The sequence below is a fragment of the Podarcis vaucheri genome (genome assembly GCF_965113315.1).
Source record: "Podarcis vaucheri genome assembly, chromosome: 7".
Classification (NCBI taxonomy): domain Eukaryota; kingdom Metazoa; phylum Chordata; class Lepidosauria; order Squamata; family Lacertidae; genus Podarcis; species Podarcis vaucheri.
In genome coordinates this window covers 84,578,689-84,599,480 of record NC_138765.1, presented here as the reverse complement: position 1 = coordinate 84,599,480, position 20,792 = coordinate 84,578,689, and the positions used below count along the sequence as shown (strand labels likewise).

General features: G+C 55.0%; 2 protein-coding genes across 4 annotated transcripts; both read right to left on the bottom strand.

The window, feature by feature from the left end:
* Positions 1 to 705: 705 nt before the first annotated feature.
* NECAP2 (NECAP endocytosis associated 2) lies at positions 706 to 8,249 on the bottom strand. 3 transcript variants are annotated; one of them, XM_082230558.1, is made up of 8 exons: positions 8,098 to 8,249; positions 6,660 to 6,760; positions 5,933 to 6,037; positions 5,164 to 5,245; positions 4,217 to 4,325; positions 3,097 to 3,235; positions 2,620 to 2,713; positions 706 to 1,917 (listed from the first exon to the last, which is right to left on the bottom strand). In XM_082230558.1, the coding sequence occupies exons 1-8, from the start codon at positions 8,190 to 8,192 to the stop codon at positions 1,866 to 1,868; spliced, it is 777 nt and encodes a 258-aa protein (XP_082086684.1). In that variant the 5' UTR covers positions 8,193 to 8,249; the 3' UTR covers positions 706 to 1,865. The 3 variants fall into 3 exon arrangements, with proteins under 3 accessions (XP_082086684.1, XP_082086685.1, XP_082086686.1); XM_082230559.1 differs by having other exon boundaries at positions 2,620 to 2,710; XM_082230560.1 differs by having other exon boundaries at positions 6,660 to 6,798; positions 8,098 to 8,214.
* A 2,977-nt stretch (positions 8,250 to 11,226) lies between these two features.
* On the bottom strand, positions 11,227 to 19,640 carry SZRD1 (SUZ RNA binding domain containing 1). Its single transcript, XM_082229593.1, has 4 exons — positions 19,492 to 19,640; positions 15,027 to 15,076; positions 14,005 to 14,259; positions 11,227 to 13,140 (listed from the first exon to the last, which is right to left on the bottom strand). The coding sequence occupies exons 1-4, from the start codon at positions 19,540 to 19,542 to the stop codon at positions 13,038 to 13,040; spliced, it is 459 nt and encodes a 152-aa protein (XP_082085719.1). The 5' UTR covers positions 19,543 to 19,640; the 3' UTR covers positions 11,227 to 13,037.
* Between the last annotated feature and the right edge of the window lie 1,152 nt (positions 19,641 to 20,792).

Here is a 20,792-nt window from a genome sequence, read left to right as displayed (position 1 = left end):
GCCGCCACTTCCCGCCAGGATTTTGCAAAAACTGGAAGCGGCTCTGTATGCCAGGCCTGACATGTCAGGAAAAGTGAAAGGGTGATAGGGCTTTGGGAGGCAGCCTCTCCCTGGGTCCTCTTCTTCCATAGCTAGAAGCTTGTTTGAGGCCTGGGGACACCACCAGAATTTGTGGGGGCAAATTCAAAGCCAAGGAGATTGTTCAGAGGCAGCACTGCAATTTCCCTGTCCCAGAGAAAGACAAGCAGGACTCAGCATTTGGCTTAAGAGGGGGAAATCCCACCTTGCATCCCCCGAAATGATACTGCTTTTTGGGGTTCTGGGGCTGTTTTTTTGGCTGGAAAAGGTTCTTTGCTCACAGTCACAAATGCCAGCCAAGGAACTTGGGGAGCAAGAGAATTGTACCTCTGGGCATGAACAGAGTGCCAATCCTCAAAAAACAAACACACACAATAGGAGTGGAAGTTCTAATCAGAGGAGCCGCACTAAAATAGCCGCATCTACTAAATTCAACGGGTCCAACATTGGGCACCACGCTTTGGTGTAGGAAAGTGTCCTTGGGAACCCACCCATGATCCACCCAACATGTGAATCTCACTGAGACACTGTTTCTACTAATTCTTTTGGCATTTTCGCTCTCCCACCTGGGTCCATTTCCGCTTCCCCAGCCCCTTTCCCAAAGACAAATAAAGGCTTTTATACAGATAAATATATATACATATACATTTTTAATAAGGAACCAGCTCAGAATTAACAAAACAAAAGGCAGCAAAAACTTCATGGAGTTTCATAGTAAGAAAACGTTCTGTAAAAGGCCTTCGTCTTAGAATAAATAGGACAGGAGTGAATACAAAGATCTATATTTCAAAAGGGAATTAAAACCCGGTTCCGTAAGAGGGCCCAGAGGGCAGTTTTTGTCCTTCACAATGTCTGAGGCACCTGCGATAGGAGAAAAACCCAGGGTCTCTCCGAAAGTAAAAGGGTAATTTGTTGTGTGTGCGCATGTTAAAAGTTACACAAATATGGAATGTGAGAAGTTCCACTGCTCTTGCTGCTCAAAAGGCCAGTTTTAGCAGGGGAGGGAGAAGGAAAAAGAGAAGGCACTTCACAAGGCAAAGCAGAGCCAGGGACCCCCGCCCTCAAAGGACATCGGCGTGGCATCATTGCTCGCCGCCTCTGCAGCCAGCTGACGACTCTCCCTCTCACCTCCACCACAACCATCAGAGGCAGAGCAACATGACAGAATCGGGGCCTAGCGTCCTTCCAGTGTGGAAGGCACCCTGGAAATTCCGAGACGGAGATGTGCAACAGGTAAGCCCATTTCAAGTTTGCAAGGTGGGCTGCGAAGGCAGGGCACTGCCAGTCACCTCCTGCGAGGGAAGCCGCCTTTGCCCGCGTGCAGAGTGTGTGTTTCCTAGGGCGGCTGCGCCACAAAATCCCTCCAAGCTAGAAAGGGGGCGAGGCGAGACAAGCATATCAAAGAAACACCGTTAAGACACCACACAAGACAGGAAAAAAGGCAAGAGACAGGAAGGAGCCTCTTTCTTTCTGGACAGGCCCAGCTGTCTCCCTCTTTCCCAGGTTCTTAAGCTGTGATCTGAACCCAGGGAAAACTCCCTCCCTCCCCTTTCAGGAACCCCAAGTGCTGAGGGGGTAGATGGAGGTAGAGGGAGAGAGAAGAGGATCTGCACAGCCCCAGCTGACCCCCACCTTCCCTATCCCATAAAATGCCCCAAGCAAACATCCAAACACGTCCAGGACTGGGATCTCATGTTGCACCACGAGGGCAAAGTAGCTTCCTCTTTGGTCCACAAGGGTCCTTCTGTGGCCTTCACCCCAGACCAGAGAAGCACAAGATGCTCAGCTCAGAACTGGACCCAGCTGGTGGAGCTCTGCTGAGCCTGACTGGAGGCAGACCTAGGGGGAGAAAGAAGAGGCGCTCCCTTCAGCAAGGAGTGGATCTGCAGGGGCCCAGGGCCTGCACTGGGGACAAAGAGGGTCCCTTCCTCCTGAACATCTGGACGTAACCTCCTCCCATCACACAGCGAATGGCATGAGGAGGCAATGGAGTTTCACTGCTTCTCCAAGAAAGCAGCCCTACCCTTTGGATAAGAGGATCTCCCCACCACTGGGACTTGAACGTCATGAACCTGGCACCCCTTGGGTCCCATCAACTAATAATAATAATAATAATATATTATTTATACCCCGCCCATCTGGCTGGATTTCCCCAGCCACTCTGGGCAGCTTCCAACAGAACACTAAAATACAATAACCTATTCAACATTAAAAGCTTCCCTAAACAGAGCTGCCTTCAGATGTTGCCTAAAAGTTTGGTAGTTATTTTTCTCTTTGACATCTGGTGGGAGGGCGTTCCACAGGGTGGGCACCACTACCGAGAAGGCCCTCTGCCTGGTTCCCTGTAACTTGGCTTCTTGTAGCGAGGGAACCGCCAGAAGGCCCTCGGAGCTGGACCTCAGTGTCCGGGCAGAACGATGGAGGTGGAGACGCTCCTTCAGGTGTGTCAGATGATGTCAGATTAGGGAGTTTTCCGGCTAAAGGGTGGGGTGGGTGGAAGGGGACACATTTCAACTTCTGCAACCCACGTGTGACTCTCACCCAGAAGCTTTGGTGAAGTCTCCCCAGATGTCCGCAGCTGCTTCTGCTGTAGAATTTGAAGCCTGCGGAGGCGGCCACGGGATGGAGACGTCTGCTGATAAACAGGATACAGGGAGGGAGAGTCAGAAAGATAACCGTTCATCACTTGGGATATATATTTGGGATATATATTTCACAGCCCCTTCTTGGCCAGCCCTTTAAGAGCCCCTGGGACCTGGTGGAGAGGAAGACCCCAGAAAGGCAGGCAGCTGAGACAATGCTGGGGGGGGGGCGGAGTTTAACCTGAGCAGCCTCCTCTGCTCTGAAGCTTGCCTACCCCGAGAAAACCTTAGAATCCAGCAATGCAAGGCTGGGAAATCACCTGCCCATAACCACAAGCAAGCCTGGCTTGGGGAAAACCAGCTGGAAAGTAGGATGGCTGTGCATTGCCATAAGGGACTTTCCACTTTGCGAGCCAGATCAGCAGAAAACACAGACCTGCCTCAGCAGCAGACGAAAGCTGCTCCCCTGTCAGGGTGGCCTTTCCTCCAGGAGGGGGTGGGATGAGGCTGGGGCCCCCAGAGCCTGTTGCTTGGGGCCTGCTGGCCGAGGAGGAGCCGTCCTTCTTCTTCACGTTCTGAAAGGAGATTGAATGGCATGGTCAGTCACTCAAAGGGGCGAAGGGCGTTCCCCGTCCCATGGCTGCGTCTCTGCGCGGGTAGCAATCCCAGCTGAAAGGAGAGAAAGGCTTCATCCACCTGCAAGCAACCTGCAGCTCCAGCCAGCATGTTGGGGACGTTCCCTTGACCAAGTCAAGGCCTGGGCTGAGATGACTTTGAACAATTGCCTTTGTCTCATCTCCTTGCACACATTGACACACAGTGGACACACGAGCAAAAAGACTCTCCCCCCACCCCACTCCTTTGACCTTGTATAGTGTTGTTCATTTCTAAAAAGCCATTATGTGGTCAAGGGATATAGAGGCAGAAACAGGGCACAGTGGTATGATGCTGGGTGTGTGTGTGTGTGTGTCTATGTCTCAAAAGAAATCCCTTTGGGATGAGGGAGGGTATAATCTGCTGATGATCGGATTAAGGTAAAGGTAAAGGGACCCCTGACCGTTAGGTCCAGTCGTGAACAACTCTGGGGTTGCAGTGCTCATCTCGCTTTATTGGCCGAGAGAGCCGGCGTACAGAGCAGCGCATGGAAATGCCGTTTACCTTCCCGCTGGAGCGGTACCTATTTATCTACTGGCACTTTGACGTGCTTTCGAACTGCTAGGTTGGCAGGAGTAGGGACCGAGCAACAGGAGCTCACCTCGCCGCGGGGATTCGAACCGCCGACCTTCTGATCGGCAAGCCCTAGGCTCTGTGGTTTAACCCACAGCACCACCCGCGTCCCTCGATGATCGGATTGGTTCCCCACCCATTTGGGGTCAGAAAGGAACTTTCTTCCAGGTCCTACAGGTTATCAACTCTGGGTGGTGTCTCTTGGTAACCCATGGCTTGACTTGCTGATTTCAGCCTCTCGTTAGCATTTGCTCTGCGACTCCTTTTCCACAGCCTATCCCCCACCCCCTCTGCCACAGCCGGACAAACCCAGAAGGGTCCCTCCTCACCGCAATGTTGAGCTTGATTGTCTGTCCTTCTTTGAAGCCCAGGTCCAGTTTGGGACCCTGGTCTGGATTCAGGGCCTGCTTGGCCAGCTCACTCTGCTGTTTGACCCACCTGTTGAGAGAATAAATTGAGGTGGGGGTGGGGTGTCACGAGGGAGCAGGGCAAAAAGCCTAAGGTGCTGGCAGCGGGCAGTGTAGGGAAAGTAGCTATGTTGTGCTCAGCACCCAAGCCCATGAAAGCAAGCACCTTCTCTTTCAGAAGAAATCTGTCGCAGCCACAAAGGCAGCACCCAAAACCCTGTGTTTGATTTCAATTGGTGGGAGGAGTGTCTGAAGGGAGTTATGGCTGCTTTTCCCCTGCAACCCTCATCTGTCTGGGATATCCATCCCGCCCCCACCCGCCCCCCCCAGCCTGGGTAGATGGAGAGTTGCAGGGGGGAAACTCCTTCCAGCTGCTGCTCCTCTGCAAGTCCCCCCCCCCGCTTCCATCCTCAGAATCAGCCCCCTCCCCGGTTCCCCTAGCTCGCCTGCTGAAATCCTCCAATTTGCCGGCGGTTTACCAGAATGCAGGCTCCTTCAGGAAAGCAGACACCAGGGCTACAGAGAGCAAAAGGGGACTGCAAGTCGTGACAGAATCTGCCCCCTCCTGCAATCGGCAGCTGCCCAAAACCCCGCTTTCTTTCTTTCCTTCACTTCTCACACTGCTGCTTTCACAGGGTTGAGGTTTTTGTTTTGTTTTGCACCAGCAGAGCCAGGAAGGGGCATTCGAAGGAACCCCAGAAGGCAAAAGGTAGCTTGCACCAGCTCAGGAGAATTAGCTTGACTCGCATGAAAAGGCGCCTTGCTCTTCCAAGACTCCACCCGGTGTAGCATAGACTCCACCTGCTCCCCTTGGGCTGGGGAAGGTCTGGACTCCCAGGCACTCTGCAAAGTGGGAGGAAGATGCTCACTTGAAATGGTCCTGCAGAGCGACGTTGAAGTCGAAGGCATCACCTCGGTCAACAAAGCCGACTCCAATGAAGGCCCGGCGCCCTGCAAGAGAAGCCATGCTCATTCTCTCGGCAGCAGAGCTTTCATTGTGGCACACCAAGGAAGTGCCGAGAGGCCCCGGCTGCCCACAGAGTGCAGAGGGAGCCAGGCAGCCCTAGGAGCAGAGGAAGGGCAGCACCTACAAGAGGGGCAGCTCAGTGGCACCAAGGGTGCCAGGAGTGGCTGTGACAGCAAGCTGGCCAGAGACAAAAGGCCCACATGGGGCCTCACTGGCACCGAGGACAGAAGCCAACTTCCCAGGGACAAAAACCACACCAAAGCAGAAGAGCCTCGCAGACACTATGGCAGTCGCAAGGACAGTGCCCTCTCCTATCGTTGGACCTGACAGTTAGCCAACCCAAACAAGGCAAAAAGCAGGAGGCTGGAAGAGATCTGAGGGCAGAGTGAGAGGGGGGGGCAGCCCTGGGGGAGGCAAGCTGTGCCGGCGCCAAGAGGGCCAGAAAAGAGCATGCTGAAGAAATGGGTGCAGAAAGCCCTCTTCCCAAAGGCCCCCCAAGTCCTGGCAAATCCCAGCTTGCTGCAAGAAGGAAGCTTTGGGTTTTGAGGGAAAGAGGAAGGGGGGCTCGCAGGTGCTGCCCTAGGATCATTCCTGGAGATGCACAATTGGGGAACTGATTCCCGCTGCCCTGCGTGCCTAGGAGGACACGATCCAAACCTCCGCCTCCATACCGTTCCCGTCCTCAATGCGGATGACAAAGTATCGGCTGGAATCCGTCACACCTTCCACAGCAATGCTGGGGAACTGGTCCACAGAAGCCTGGGCAAAAAGTTCTCCTGGAAGGGGGGAAAGTGAGGGTGTGAAACCCGCTGGTCAGCTTCTCCCTCCCATCCGACCAAAGATGAGTGCGTCCCATAGTTAGCAGATTGTGTTACTTCTCTTCATACTTGTGCATTTTGGTTCAATGAAAGTGACCCCCCCCAACGCAATGGGTGTGTGACATTGATGCAGAGATTCTGAATCAATGCTCATTCATGTCCTTCAAAATTCTTTGAACTGGAAACTTAAGTTCACAAATAAATTGGGGGGGGGGAGGACTCTACAGTTTAAGATGTGCCCTTTCTGCCTTCCGGAAAATTAACTATTGGACTCCTGGGCACTGCAAGCGAGTCAGGCTCACCACCACCACCACCCTGAATGTAGTTTGCCCAAGATTAGCACACATGCACACCCTGCAATTGCTTCCGTTCGGGTGTGGCAGTGAGGGCTGGGATTCAGGGTAGCTTGACAGACCCATAAAAGAACCTCATTCCGGATTTCTATGGACAATCAACTTGGCTAAAAAGGATTGCCCTTTATCTCCTTTTGCCTGAGGCTTAGCTAAGGCCTGAACCGAGTTCTGGGCTAGGAAAAGCTCCCTTACTGCACAGAGACGACAGACACCTCACTCCCCATTACCTGAGTTTTTGTCCTCCAGCTTGATGTAGGCCATGTTCCCTTTGGCTGTTATGCGCATGCGCCCGCTCCATGCTGGCTGGTCCAGCTGCCACTCCGCAGCTCTAGCACCAGGGAGAGAAGACAGCGCCGCTGCTCAGGGCTAAAAGTCACCCAACAGAATCAAAAGCATTGGAAGGGGCCCCCGGAACACCAGCTTCCCAACCCCCTCCCCGCTTTTTGCAGTGCAGAAAAACCGCAGCTGCAACACACACAAAGACATCAGGTGGCCTCGTCGCACTTCGGAGCAAATTTCTCTTTCACGCCATGTTTGTTAAAGGAGTAGGCTAGGCGCTGTGGGTTAAACCACAGAGCCTAGGACTTGCCGATCAGAAGGTCGGCGGTTCGAATCCCCGCAACGGGGTGAGCTCCCGTTGCTCGGTCCCTGCTCCTGCCAACTTAGCAGTTCGAAAGCACATCAAAGTGCAAGTAGATAAATAGGTACCGCTCCGGCGGGAAAGTAAATGGCGTTTCCATGCGCTGCTCTGGTTCGGCAGAAGGGGCTTAGTCATGCTGGCCACATGACACAGAAAAACTGTCTGCGGACAAACGCTCCTTCAGCCAGTAAAGTAAGATGAGCACCGCAACCCCAGAGTCGGCCACGACTGGACCTAATGGTCGGGGGTCCCCTTACCTTTACCTTTACCCAGATATTATCTGAAACCAAAGTGGCACGTTGGTTGCCAGATGTGGATTTTCCTCCCCGGCTCTCCTACCCCACCAGAGGAGTAACCCACACAGATCAGCTGACAGCTAAGCCTTGTGTGTGTAAAATAACCCCTCCTGGCCTATCCAGTGATGGACCTGGTGACTGGGGAGGGAGCTTGAAGTCCACTGTCTGTCCCCCCCTCCAGTTTTGCTGCCAGGGCCTGAAAGGAGTGAGGGGGGGCAGGGAGCAGAGGTGGAGCTCCTTCCTCACAGACCGACCTCCTGCTGGGCACCTTCATTGTCCTGCGGTCCGCTTCCCTGCCCAGCGTGGCCTCACCTGGGTCGCCCTGCGCTCTCTGTTGGCCGCCTGCAGGCTCCGCTCCAATGTGGCCAGCCTGTCCGCCAGGGCCTTGTACGCCGGCTCCCTCGGCCAGTAAAGCGAGATGAGCGCCGCAACCCCAGAGTCGGCCACGACTGGACCTAATGGTCAGGGGTCCCTTTACCTTTACTAAGCACCTTATCCAAAAAAAACCCCACCCCTGCCATGTTCCTCCTTCGCGGCCACCCCTTCAAAACTCCCCTTTCAACACGACGGTGGTGCCACTGTAGGCCCCTTCAGACTCCCCAGCAGCGCAAACTGAGCCTTGAGCCCCAACCCGCAGCGACACCATTGGTTTGAAAGGGGGGGAGGGGAGAGAGTCCGAGGCAGGGAAAGGAGGACACTCTGCACATGCCCCGGGGCTCTCCGGCTCACCTGTAGCCCCGGTTAGAGGCACGCGGGGGCACTCGGTAGACGTGGACCTCCGGCTTGACGCAGAGCACCGACTCGTACTCCTCGCCCTCCGCCATCTCGACTACCTACTCCACGGAACCCGGAAGCGCGGCTCCTCTCCGCCCACGGAGGCGCATGCGCAGACGCGAGCGAACCGGAACGGTCCGTCACCCTTCTTTTGCGTCACTTCCTGGGGGGTGTTCCGGCTCCAAGGTACCTCCTGCCTCTTGTGTCGAAGGCGAAGACGGCAGTGAAATAAAGCCTCGCCGGCCAAGGCAGCGGAGCCCCCTCAAAGGCCTTTCCGGCTCCGCGGCCCCTCCTTCGTCTCCGTTCGCTCTTGCGGACAACCTCCGCTCGGGGAATGGCCCTCGCCTCCCGCCGTCAGGCTGAGGAGGGCGCATAGACTTGCGAAAATTGTAGAGTGGTGCTCGCTGTGATTTCAATGGAAGCTTCCGGGTTCTTCGGGCCTTTTTATCGTTGTGGTTCCGAGGGGCTGCCTGATGGAAAACAGGCAAAATCCACGGCACTGAAGCGCCGTCTCCCCACCTTCGCAGTAAGCAACCAGAAACGTGGGACCCCAGCCTTCTTCCGCGCTAAGGACTCCGAATCCAGGAATTGGGGAAGGCCACTCTACCCTTTCTTATATCTACGCGGGCGGGGTGGGAAATGTTTTGTTTCTCTGTGGTGGAAGCATAGGGCTAGAAGGGACATAAAAGGGAGAGCGAGAGAGAAAGAATGGTTTTCGCTGTTCCCCTTGGTGGCCGGGAAGGGCGTCGGCAGCCGCGTCTCCGCTGAGCCGGCGGCGCTCAATGTGTCGAATTTGCGGGAGGCGGGCCGAGAACTATTTTAAGGGACCCGGTTCGAGCCAGGGCCCCTTTCCCGGGGGAGGTGAGGGTCCAGGGGCAGGAGGCGGCATTGCACGGTGGGGCAAAAGAAAATCCAGTTCATCTATGCTAAAGGTGGGTACATAGCTGTCAACGTTTCCCTTTAAGGGAAATTCCCTTATTCCGAATAGGATTCCTCGCGAGAAAGGGGGAAAGTTGACAGCTATGGGTGGGGAGCGGGGGCTGCAACTGAGCAGGAACGAGGGACCGGCGGGCGGTGTGGGGTCGCACCCGATGCCGGAGCAGGGGGACCGTCCCCCTAGCTGATTCTTATCAAATGACTTGAAAAATAAAAGTGTCAGAACTTTGAACACCCCGCGCCGAACTTCTTGCTTCCGCCTGCAAAATGACATTTTTGGATCTGGAAAAAGCTAGCTTGAGAGAGAGTAGCGATCCAGCAAGCGGAGTGGCCATTCACAGGCTTCTGGAACAGGCACGAAGCCAGCAGTGCTTTTTCCACTGGGTGACTCCAGAATCTGGTATGCGGAAGATCCATTCCCCAGAAGTAATAATGCACTTTGCCTAATGGAGGGGAATCCCCACCCCCACCTCTTGCCAACATAGCCCAGGTAGACTTCTGTCTCCTCCCCCGCTCCCGTCCTCCATACTGTTTTGCAACCAGAAGCAACCCCCCCCCAACGCTGCCCTTCAGTCCTACAGGAGAGCATCTTCATCCATAAAAGCTGGCCCACATCAAAAGGGCAGCCCACCCCAAAACCCCAATTTGATTCTAGGCTGCATCAACAGAGGTGTAGTGTTCAGATCAAGGACACTATTCTGCCTTGGTTAGGCCACACCTGAAGACCTGTGTCTACTTCTGGCCACTGCAGTTTAGGAAGGCTATTGACTAACTGGAACATGTATAGAAAAAGGGCAACCAAGACCGTCAAGGTTCTGGAAACCAAGCCTTATGAGGAATGGTTGAGAGAAATGGGTATGTTTAGCTGAGGAAAAGAGGAGACTAAAAGGGAACATAGAAGAGGGAACAAGCTCGTTTTCTCCTGCTCCAGAGGCTAGAACCCAAACCAATGGCTTCAAAGTCACAAGAAAGAAGGTTCTGCTTAAAGATCAGGAAGAACTTTCCGACACTAAGTGCTGTTTGACAGTGGAATGACTTCCCTTGGAAGGTGGTGGGAGTCTGCTTCACTGGAGGTTTTCAATCGGGGACTGGACTGGGTGGTCATTTGCCAAGGATGCTTAACTAAAGCAAAGGACCACCCACTCCCTGATTGAAAACCTCCAATGCATTGGAGATTCTTGCATTGCAAGGTGTGGGTTTAGGTGAGCCTTGGGGTCCCTTCCAACTCCACAATTTGATCCTTCTACGCCTGGGAAATGCATGCAAGCGCACCAAGAGGAAATAAGAAGAATAAATGAGGCCGCATACTTAAAAGTTAACACATTTATTTAAAATACATTTATAAAATGTTTTGTCTGCATATGTAGGATGGCTGTGGGCTGGTGAAGCCTCTTTGCTTGCCATGTGGGAACACATGCACACACCCTAAGAACTGCCCCCCTTTCTAACACACACATACAAACACACAGTCCCCCCCCCAAGAGGGCCTTCAACTTATTCCAACACTGATTCCTGGACAAGACCGTAGCCCCATTGTCCGTGCCAGAGAAGCCCCCCAATGGCAGAAAGCGAAAAGGGTGCCACCTCCCTGCCTGCAGGATGGAAGCAACCCCCCCCTTTGACCATGGTGCAGCTGGTGGCACAGCAGTAACCGCCTTTCTTCTTGGTGGGGCTTGGGCCCTCCTCCTAGGAGCAACTTGCAAGTAGGTAAGTACAACTCCGGGGGAGATGGGGGAGACTTAATCCTAAGTGGAAGAAAGGAGGCAGCCAGAGAAGAGCAGTTGGGTGGAGCAGCAGCAGCAGCCAAAGACGGCATTTCCCGCAAGGCAACCAATCCCAAAGCAGAGTTAAGGAAAGTCATGGTGATGCCAGGCAGTTATTGCTCACATATTTCTCCCTACTCTTGGGCAGGAGGGATAACTATCTCTCTCCCACCGCCCTCGCTACACCCGGAAAGAAAGCGTAAGGGCCATGTTACAAAAGCCACCCAAGGGTCAGGGCCCTGCAGAAATGTCAAGCTCTCCCAAGGCCCAGCGCTCCTGAGGAGGACGAGGAGGAGCAGCGCAGAGCAGCCCATGAGGCTGAAGGATGCCACTGGAGGAACCAAATGGAGGAAGGGAGCAAATTCAACACAGCAACGGTCCATCGTGTCTTTCACTTTTTATACACAGGTAGTTTTATTGTTATTATTACTCTTTTGACCAGTTATTTATTCTGCAATATTTTTGTACATGTCTTGGGTTGATGTACAAACAGACACCTTTCCCCACAACTCCCACCCCCTCCCAAAGTAGGCAAAAGTTCCGCTTCCGTTCCAGCACAAGAGGAGGCATCGCTGTGGTGCGCCGGGCACTTGGCCCCAAACCAGTCAAAGCAGCTCCCGCCTACCCCACTATCCCACCCAGGACATCCTCCAAAACCAGACAGTAAAACCAAAAGAGAGAGAGAGAGAGAGAGAGAGAGAGAGAGAGAGAGAGAGAGAGAGAAAGGCAGACTCTGGAAACACAGTGAAGCAAGCAGGCCCACAGTCACTCAGAGAGGGGGGTGCTGGGGGAGCCCCTCCCCAATATGGCTACTAGAGAGGACGGGGGAGGCCCAACCGAGCACCTACAACGCAGCAGACCTGGGCCAGCATGCATGGAGCTGCTGGCTACACGCCAGGGATTGGGCCCAACCAGGGGCTTCTTGTTGCTTGAGGAAAAACCAACTGATTCTGTCTTGAGTTAGAAAAGCAACACAGAAGAAGCTGCTTACCATCCTGAGTCTTACTCGGCGGCGTCTGAAAACACATTTCTGCACCCAGCAAGACATGCAGCAGCTGAGCCCGACACCCTCCCACTTTGCAAGGGAAGGCAATTCACTCCCTGCCCCGCATGGCAGCTACTGCTTGTGCCCAGCTCCTTTGCCCTCTGGTGGCAAACTGACCCGGGACAGGACCGGAAGCACACCTGGAGCAACAAGGCCACGATCCTGGCCCACGGCTCACAGCTCGCCTGCCACGGCTTCCGACTCTGGCCAGCACAAGCATCGCTGGGCCACGGGGCTTCCCCCTATCCCTTTCCATGGCCTCAGCAGAGGACAGCAGCAGGGAAACTAAACTAGTCTAAGGCCGGGGAAGCTCATCGCCCCAATGGCAAAAAGCACCTGCCCACCCTCCGCCTGGAAGCAGCACAAGCAGTTGAGGGAGGCACTGGCCACGGCCCCTCCACCCTCCAGGCCAGGGGTGCAGGCCAAGACGAGTCACCCCAAGCCAGAGGCCTCGCCAAAGCCCACCACGCAGACGCCTGAGAGCCCTTTCCATCTGCTTCGCAGCAGCAGTGGATAGGGGAAGCCGGGCACGCGAAAACCTCTCCCCACTACTATCTGAAGCGCCTCCAAATCCATTTCGCTTCTCTTCGAACTATGCCAACCCCCGCTTCTGAGATAAACAAGCCAAACAGCGAACACACCCGCCCCTTCGTCACTGGCGTCTTCTTCCCCTCCGGTTCCCAGAAAGCAAACCAATGCAGTTCTGTGCACGCCTTCCGCCGAGCCTAGCTCCTCGCTCCTCAAGCAACCTGGACAGACATGCACATTCCCAGAAGCAGAATGCCGCCCGGCCCTTCTGCCATCCCGCCCGGAGACGCAAACGTTTATTATTACTATTATTGCTGGTGCTGGCTTTGGCAGGCGTGGCTGTGTGGGCAAGCCCAGCAACCCGGAGGAGCCTGCCCTGCCCTGCCCCCGCCCCCTCAGTATGCCAATCCCAGTGGGGGAAGCGGCAGGCGGGGGTCACAGTGCCAGGGGCAGAAGGGCACAGGAGGCAGAGCAAAAGGGGGGGGGAGGAGGAGGAGATCACAGTGCAAGTCACCCGGGTAGTTTCCCCCTGCTCAGGTTCGTGTGTCCACTGCCGCCACCGCGCAGCCCAGGGTGGGGGAGGTGCCCGCTCGAGTGCCGCCAAGTCGGCCGGACGGCCATTCCTATCTGCGCTGCTTGAAGCCTTGCGAGCCGTCGGGGCCCAGCGGCTGCCGGATCACATTGCTGGGCTGCCGGGCCTCCTCTGGCTGGGAGATTCTTGTGGGCCTGTCAAGAGAAAGAGCAGGGAGGGCAGCCTTAAGAGGACGGCAACACAGCGCTCCAGAGACTCGCACAGAGAGGACGCCCAGCATGGCCGAGCAAAGGGCCCGCAGGCAACATGAAATAGGCGATTCCCCTGGGGGCCACGGGCTCAGGACAGCTCCCTTTCTGAGGGGGCTGGGTTCAGGGGACACAACCTCCCACCTTTTGGCTAGAAAGGAGAGCAGGCACAAGCCAGGCTCCTCATCTGTCCCCAGTAGGGCTGGCTTGGGACTGTCAAACTAAGCCTGCTGCTAGCTGCTCAGGTGCCTGGTGTGGGGGCATGTCCTGCAGCTGAGGGCAGGGCGAGCCTCTCCACCGCCTCCCCCTCAGCTGCAGGGCACTTGAGGGAGAAGCAGTAGGCAGTCCCACACTGACATTTCAGGCCGCGCACAACCTGCAGGTGCCTAAGCCACCACGTCACTCCTGAAAAGTTTTGTGAACCCACCCCCTTTTTAAAGAAAACTCATTTTGCCACCCTCCCAATCAGTGATGACACCTGGTGTGGGGCGCACCCCCTTCCTCCGCCACTGCCTGCTGCACTTGGGGGGGGGGCAGAGGGGGCACCCCAAGAGCTTATTCTCTCTCACAACACAAGCAGCTGGAACAGGACAACAGTTAACCCCTTGGTGGGTCCCCGTTCCCGGCTAGCACATGACACATGCCTGCTTGCTGGGGCAGAAGAACTCAGCTCAAGGCCAGCCAATGTGCCCCCACCTCCTCCTGAGCCCCAGTCCCACCGGGGCCTTGCCCCAGAGGGGGAACTCCAGCTTGTCTGGGCCTCTTGCAGTAGGAGATCAGGGCCCCGCCGTTGCCGCTGCAGCCCTGCACCTGTCGAGGATGGGCTTGTCCTGCTCCTCCTCCGGGCTGGCGCTGCCCAGGATCCGCTTCCGGGCTTCGGCGTATTCGGCCTCCCTCTGTGCCAACGTCTTCACCGGGAGGGCTGGCCGGCTGGCAGAGTTGGGGTTGCTGAGCACCCCGTTGCTTGTAGGCCTCTTTAAGATCCGGATCTGCGGAGGCGGCCCCGAGGGAAGGCTGTCGTCCTGGATCACAATGGGCACTTTAGGCGGGGACTTGGATTTCCTGCTGTTGAGAGGGAGAGAGCGGAGGGGGAAATAAGGGGTCCCGCTCCTTGCAGAGGGGCTGAGGACCCTCACCTGGCCGAAAACAGACACATGCAAAGCACAAGTTACAGAAAACACACCTCAGACGATGTTTACAGCGAAGGAACTGTCAGCACGCAATAAAACCCACCAGGCCTCCCCACTGTGTGCTCCTCTTCCACTCCCACTGCAGAAAGTTCAATTCCCCTTCCCGCAAGCACCAACACTCCTGCAAGAAACAGTCAAGGAGCTTAGGCAGCAGCCCTGGGCTCCAGCCCTCGTCTCCTGGCAGCTGGGTCAGCAGAGCCCAAGTGAGACTGGCTGGGAGAACAGAACCAAGTAGCGTTCATCTGGGAGAGCTCGGTCAGTAGAGCATGAGGCTCTTCGTCTCAGTGTTGTGGGCTCCAGCCCCACAATGGGCAAAATGTGGGTTCCTGCATTGCAGGAGATTGGACTAGATGACCTCTGTGGTGCCTTCCAACCCAATGATTCTATGTTTCCCCTGTTCAGCATTCACAGATACACTCAGCACTTTCCCTCCAAACCACCTAGCGGCCAGAAGTGGCCTCTCCGGAATCAGCGGGAACTGAAGGCGCTACCGCCCTGCAAGAAGATGCTTCAGGCAGCTCTTATTCCTTAGACAACCCTCCTTTTGAAGGAAGTGAAACACAACCCCAACTCTCCACTGACCCCCACAAGGTCCTAGCAATAGCCAAGGCCAGAGACAGCCAGAGGATGAAGCGTCCTCACCTTTCCTTCTGGGTGATCTTCAGCTTTTTTTCTAGCCGCCTGTCTATTTCCTGCAAGGCAACAAAACGGGGCAGGGTTCAAATCTCACGTAGTGCATTTCAGAGTCACAGGTGAAGGGGGATCCCCATTGGCCTCCCCGAGCCAGGGTGAACCCTCTGTGGCTGCCCTGCTGCTCCCAGGGGAACTTGAAGATGCTCCTGCGGCATCGCAAAGATCAACTGGGTCCAGCCTCTTTGCATAATGAAAGTCTGGCACTCACTTCCACAGGAAGAAGAGATAGTCACTAACTTGGATGGGTTTGGAAGAGGATCAGGCAAATTCATGGAGAAGAGAATGCTCTGGTGCTCGAATCCTGGTTGAGGGATTTTCCTAATGGGCACCTGCTTCGCCAATGTAAAAACAAGATGCTGGACTAAATGGGCAATTGGCCTGATCTACCTACAGTGCTCTTCTTATGCTCTTATGTCAGGGAGGAGGATAGGAGTGGGCATCCAATGATTATCTGGAGGGCCACAGATGTTCCCTATACGGGGGGACGGGATGGGACAAAAAAAGGTACATGAGAATTGTGGAGGAAGGGCAGAGCCTCCCCTTTGCCAGGCTCTGTCCTGACATCAGATCTGCCTGTAACTATTCCTGCCAACTGCTCTTGGCGGGTGCTTGGCCACCGAGCTGTGCAGAAAGTGGGTTAAAATTAGTGTCCGACTTTCAGCCTGGCCAAATGAAGCAGCTGACAGATAAGTCTATTTTTATGGGTGCAGCAAACACCCCTGGGTGCAAGTGTGGCACACGGCAAATGCATCACCTGGGTGCCTGTACCTCCCAGGCAGACCCACAAGGAAACCGGTGGGTGGGGTGGGTGCTAGCTGTCTTGGGCCCAAAGCAGAGAGTGAGCACCTCCAGTTAAAAAAATTATCAGGGGGAGGGGAGACTCCCCCAAAGAAGCAGAACAGGAGACCCACAAGACCCCTTGCAAAGACCCAACTGGAACAACCCTACTTGTAGGGGGTACCCCTTAAAAAGATACCCCCTCCTCCTATGAGGATCAATTTCATCACCACCCCACACCTGTCCTGGATTGCTTGGAGGAGGGGAAACCCCTCACTGTGCCATGTGCTAACCCTTTATGGTTCAAAAATTAACTCATCCACCAGACTTTGGACTAGGAGACAAGTTCTGTTAAACAGAGCTATTAAATTAGAGCCTTTCCATTGTGAAAGAGGCAGCCAGAGTGTGAACAGACACTGAGGGATGGGTGCAGATGGCCCCTGGCCTCTCTCCCCAAAAGGAAGCCACGAAGCCCACATTTGAACAACAGCGCTGCTCAGTCAGAACACAGGAGCAATGGGGGGGGGTAACTTCCTGGTCCAGCTATCCCACCCCAGCTGGCCAAACAAGTGCCTCCAGGCAGCCCAAAAAAGGAGCACAAAACTATCACCCCACTGCCCAGAACAGCCCCTGATTCAGCGGCTGTCATTAATCGAGGAGTAAAAAAGTCCCCTATCTGTCCTGGCTTTCTCAGAAGCTTCTCACAAGCTTGCTTTTAAGCCTGTTCCAAACAACCACCAGGCAGTATGTGAGGGGGGGGGATAGCCCGCAACTCCCACTCCTCAGTTCCTCACTTGCCAAAAGCTCTTCTCTTCCCTCCACCTCTTCAGAAAGGCTGAGGAAGTGTGGGTGCTGCAGGGCCAGCTCTGGGGGGCCCTGGAAGTAAGTGGCTGCTTGTCTGGCCCGCAGGAGCTGAACCGCACATAGCAACAGTTCTTCCTTCTGAGCCAAGGGGGGTTGCCAGGATGCTAGCCAGATGGCAGAGCAAGGGGTGCAGTCAACCACTTGTCTCCTTGACTCTTGCCCATCTTGGCTCATGAAAGCAAGCCAAGCAGGGATGGGCAATGAGCTCCATGGAGTGGTGAATGCTTCCCTCTATGAATGGGTCTTCCTGGACACCCTTAATGGTTATGAAACCACTTCTTAAAAAAAAAATCTTTGGACTCGGCGATTATGGCCAATTATCAGCCCATTCCAAATCTTCCATTCCTGGGCAAGGTGATTGAGCAGGTAGTCATAGAACAGTTCCAGTGGTGGGGAGATGAGTGTTCGGACCCTTGGGCACTCACTTGTGGGATGCCTCAGGGCTCCATCTTCTCCCCCATGCTTTTTAGCATCTGTATGAAGCTGCTGGGACATCTATATGGTTTGGGCAGGGTGTTCACCAGTATGTAGATGATACCCAGCTCCTCGCCTCATTTGAATCGGAACCAGTAAAGGTGATGAATGTCCTGTGTGAGCAGGACATTCATTGAGGCTGAATCCTGACAAGTCAGAAGTACTGTTTCTAGGGAACAGGAGGCAGGCAGCTGTGGGGGCTCCCTGATTCTGAATGGACTAACTGTGCCCTTAAAGGACCAGGTGTGCAGGCTTGGGGTCATTTTGGACTCTCACCTGGAGGTGCAGATCAATTCTGTCCAGGATGGCTACAAGTCCCATCTGGTATGCTAGCTGAGACTCTACCTGCCTGTGCGCTATCTTGTCAGAGTACATGCTCTGATTATCTCCTGTTTGTATCAGTGCAGTGCACGACCTTTGAAGATGACTCAAAAACTACAACTAATCCAGAATGCGGCATCTAGACTAGTGACCAGCAGCAGCAGCCGGGACCATATAACACCAGTCCTAAAGGATCTACATTGGCTCCCAGTATGTTTCCAAGCACAATTCAAACTGTTGGTGCTGAACTTTACAGCCCTAAATGGCCCTGTATATACCCCCATCATTCAGCCTGCACACTGAGATCCAGCTCTGAGGCCCTTCTGGCAGTTGCCTCACTGCAAGAAGTGAAGTTACAGGGAACCAGGCAGGGGGCCTTCTTGGTAGTGGCAACCGCCTTGTGAAATGCCCTCCCACCCGATGTCAAACATATAAACAACTACCGGTATATGACTTTTAGCAGACATCTGAAGGGAAGTTCTTAATGTTTGATGTTTTCTTGTGTTTTTGTATTTTGCTGGAAACCGACCAGAGTGGCTGGGGCAACCCAGTCCAATAGGAAGCATATAAATAATAACATTGTTGTTGTTGTCATAAAGCTCTCTGCCTGGAAGGCGGAGGGCAAAACTTGATAGACCTTTGCCTATCCGCCCTGCTGTAGCCTCTGACAAGGTACTCGGGGGCTGCCAGAGGCAAAACCAAAACAAATCACTACCTCTTAGGCAAATGTATGGTCCAAAGGCACTGCATGCAGCACCAGTGGGAACCAAGAAAAGAGTGATAAAATGTATTTAATCGGAGTCTACCTAGCTGACCAATGGCTAGAACGTGGGTGAGGTGAGCAGACGTGCTTGTCTACTGGTGGGACACTTAAGAAATTCCTGGGATTCTTCCAGGGAAGAGGGGCCTGCTCAGACTCTGCTGATAGGAAGCAAGTTGACCGACTCCAAGCTGCTCTGTGGTTAAGGGATCTGGAGCCTACAAGCTCCTGCTGTGTCCATTTCAACACATGCTACGCAGACAGCCTCTCAAATCCAGGCCATACATGCCATGTCCCTATTATTGAGATCCCTGCCTTGGTGGTGTCTGAGGGCAGAGCTTCCTGGAAATATTCTCGAAGTCACTTACTAGTCCTAAGCCTTCAATTGCCTCCAAATGAGGCATCACGCAACCATCCCTAGCAGCACAATCCTACTACACACTGTTTACTCGGAGATAAGCCCACGGGGGCTCAGCAAGGCTCGCTCCCAGGGTTTGGAGGCCAAGCGCTAGCAACCTTCTCCTCCACAAACCCGGCTGCAAGGAGGCAGAGCACTCACCAGGGGCTGGGCCTTGGCTCCACGGGGGAGCCCCCGCTTTGCATGTAGAAGATCCCCAGAGCCGTGGAGCTGCCCCTTACAGCCCCGGGAGAGGAGTACCAGCTGGGCCAGCAAGCGAAAGAGCCTGGTCCGAGCCCAAGGCGTCTCCCTCTGTTGTTCGAGGGGCGACGCGGGGCCACCTGCAGCCCCTCAGAGGCCGGAGTCCCCTCTTCCCTCGGCCCCAACAGGCAAGGCGAATGCGGGGAGATGAAGCTGAGCCTTTTCACCCTGAAGTGCAAACCACCCCTCTTTCGGGTGGGCCACCCAAGGGAGGGAGAGGCGTCCCAGAATCACATCGCGCCCCTCCTTGCAAAAGAGGAACGGGAGGGGGAAGGTCCCACCCACACACGCGGAGATCGGAGCCCCGGGACACCTCCTCGGCAGCTCCCTTAGACAGCCGCTTCGGAGAGCTTGAGGGGGTGTGTGGTGGGGGTCCGCGCAGGGAGCACGTGGTCCGGGGAAAATGGGGCGCGGCCCCTTTAAGAGGCCTAGCAGGCGCCGCGGAGCCCAAGGCGCCTCACCGCCAGCCGTGAGAGGCCGGGCCCAGTCACTCTTCCCGCGGCCCCCCCCCCTGCTGTTGGCGGCCTCCCCCGCCGCCCCCGGTCCGGGTTCGGGCTCACCCCGCTGTCGGCCGCTTCCTCCCAGCTCTCGGCGACCTCCTCATCTTCCATTGTAATTCCCCTCCGCCGCCAGCCCGCCCAACGCGCATGCGCGGGACGCTACCCGCACTGGCGGCGGCGGCGCAGCTGCCAAAGCGCCGCTGTTCACTTCGGCACGCGCACTCGCGGCTCTGCTTCTCTCGGCGCATGCGCGTTTCTGGCGGTTCCCGTTCCCTTTACCGAAGCAAAGGGTTTTTCCTGCGCGTGCGTGGGCAGCGCGGCTCTCCCTTATGGAATACCCATATGCGAGATTCCCGGATGGATAAGGCACATGCGCATTCGCCATAGCTCATGACAGGCGCATACAAATCTCAGGTTGGAGTCGCCGCGCATGCGTAACTTTTTGGCTCGCTGGTCTTTAGCGCATGCGCAAAAACAGACGTGTTATTACCCGGGAATATAGTACCGTATGTACTGTATTGTCAGGGACGCGGACTTATAAAAAATATTGGCCCCCCCCCCGGAAAGCTCATGAATAATAAATAAGCTCATGAATATGCAAATAAAGTGGCGCCGCCTCCTCGTGAGCGAATAGGGGAGAGCATGCTGCGCCTATTAATCAGCTCCAAAGGAAATTGGGTGGAGCTTTTGCTCGGGAGGGAGGGCAGGAGGCATGCAGCCCAACCCTGTGCATTTTGGGCTGGGGGGGTGGCGGTGGCGCTCTGCTGGAGGGGCGCCCGAGATTATTGGGGGGGCGGAGCCCCCAAACGAATTTTTGAGGGGGCTCGGCCCCCTCAAGCCCCATGGAGTCGGCGCCTATGTGTATTGTATCACCTTGCCAACAAAGGTCCGTATAGTTAAGGCTATGGTTTTCCCAGTAGTGATGTATGGAAGTGAAAGCTGGACCATAAAGAAGGCTGATCACTGAAGAATTGATGCTTTTGAATTATGGTGCTGGAGGAGACTCTTGAGAGTCCCATGGACTGCAAGAAGATCAAACCTCTCCATTCTGAAGGAAATCAGCCCTGAGTGCTCACTGGAAGGACAGATTCTGAAGCTGAGGCTCCAATACTTTGGCCACCTCATGAGAAGAGAAGACTCCCTGGAAAAGACCCTGAGGTTGGGAAAGATGGAGGGCACAAGGAGAAGGGGACAACAGAGAATGAGATGGTTGGACAGTGTTCTCGAAGCTACCAGCATGAGTTTGACCAAACTGCGGGAGGCAGTGGAAGACAGGAGTGGCTGGCGTGCTCTGGTCCATGGGGTCACGAAGAGTCGGACACGACTAAACAACTAAATAACAACAACATGTACTGTATTCC

Coding starts and splice junctions, on each gene's coding strand:
- NECAP2 (XM_082230558.1), bottom strand. CDS start 8,192: ATGGCGGAGGGCGAGGAGTACGAGTCGGTGCTCTGCGTCAAGCCGGAG. Junction 6,038..6,659: donor GCTGGAGGACAAAAACTCAG/GTAATGGGGAGT, acceptor CCCCCCTTCCAG/GAGAACTTTTTGCCCAGGCT. Junction 4,326..5,163: donor GCTCTGCAGGACCATTTCAA/GTGAGCATCTTC, acceptor TTCTCTCAACAG/GTGGGTCAAACAGCAGAGTG.
- SZRD1 (XM_082229593.1), bottom strand. CDS start 19,542: ATGGAAGATGAGGAGGTCGCCGAGAGCTGGGAGGAAGCGGCCGACAGC. Junction 15,077..19,491: donor AGGAAGCGGCCGACAGCGGG/GTGAGCCCGAAC, acceptor GTTGCCTTGCAG/GAAATAGACAGGCGGCTAGA. Junction 13,141..14,004: donor GACAAGCCCATCCTCGACAG/GTGCAGGGCTGC, acceptor TTCTCTTGACAG/GCCCACAAGAATCTCCCAGC.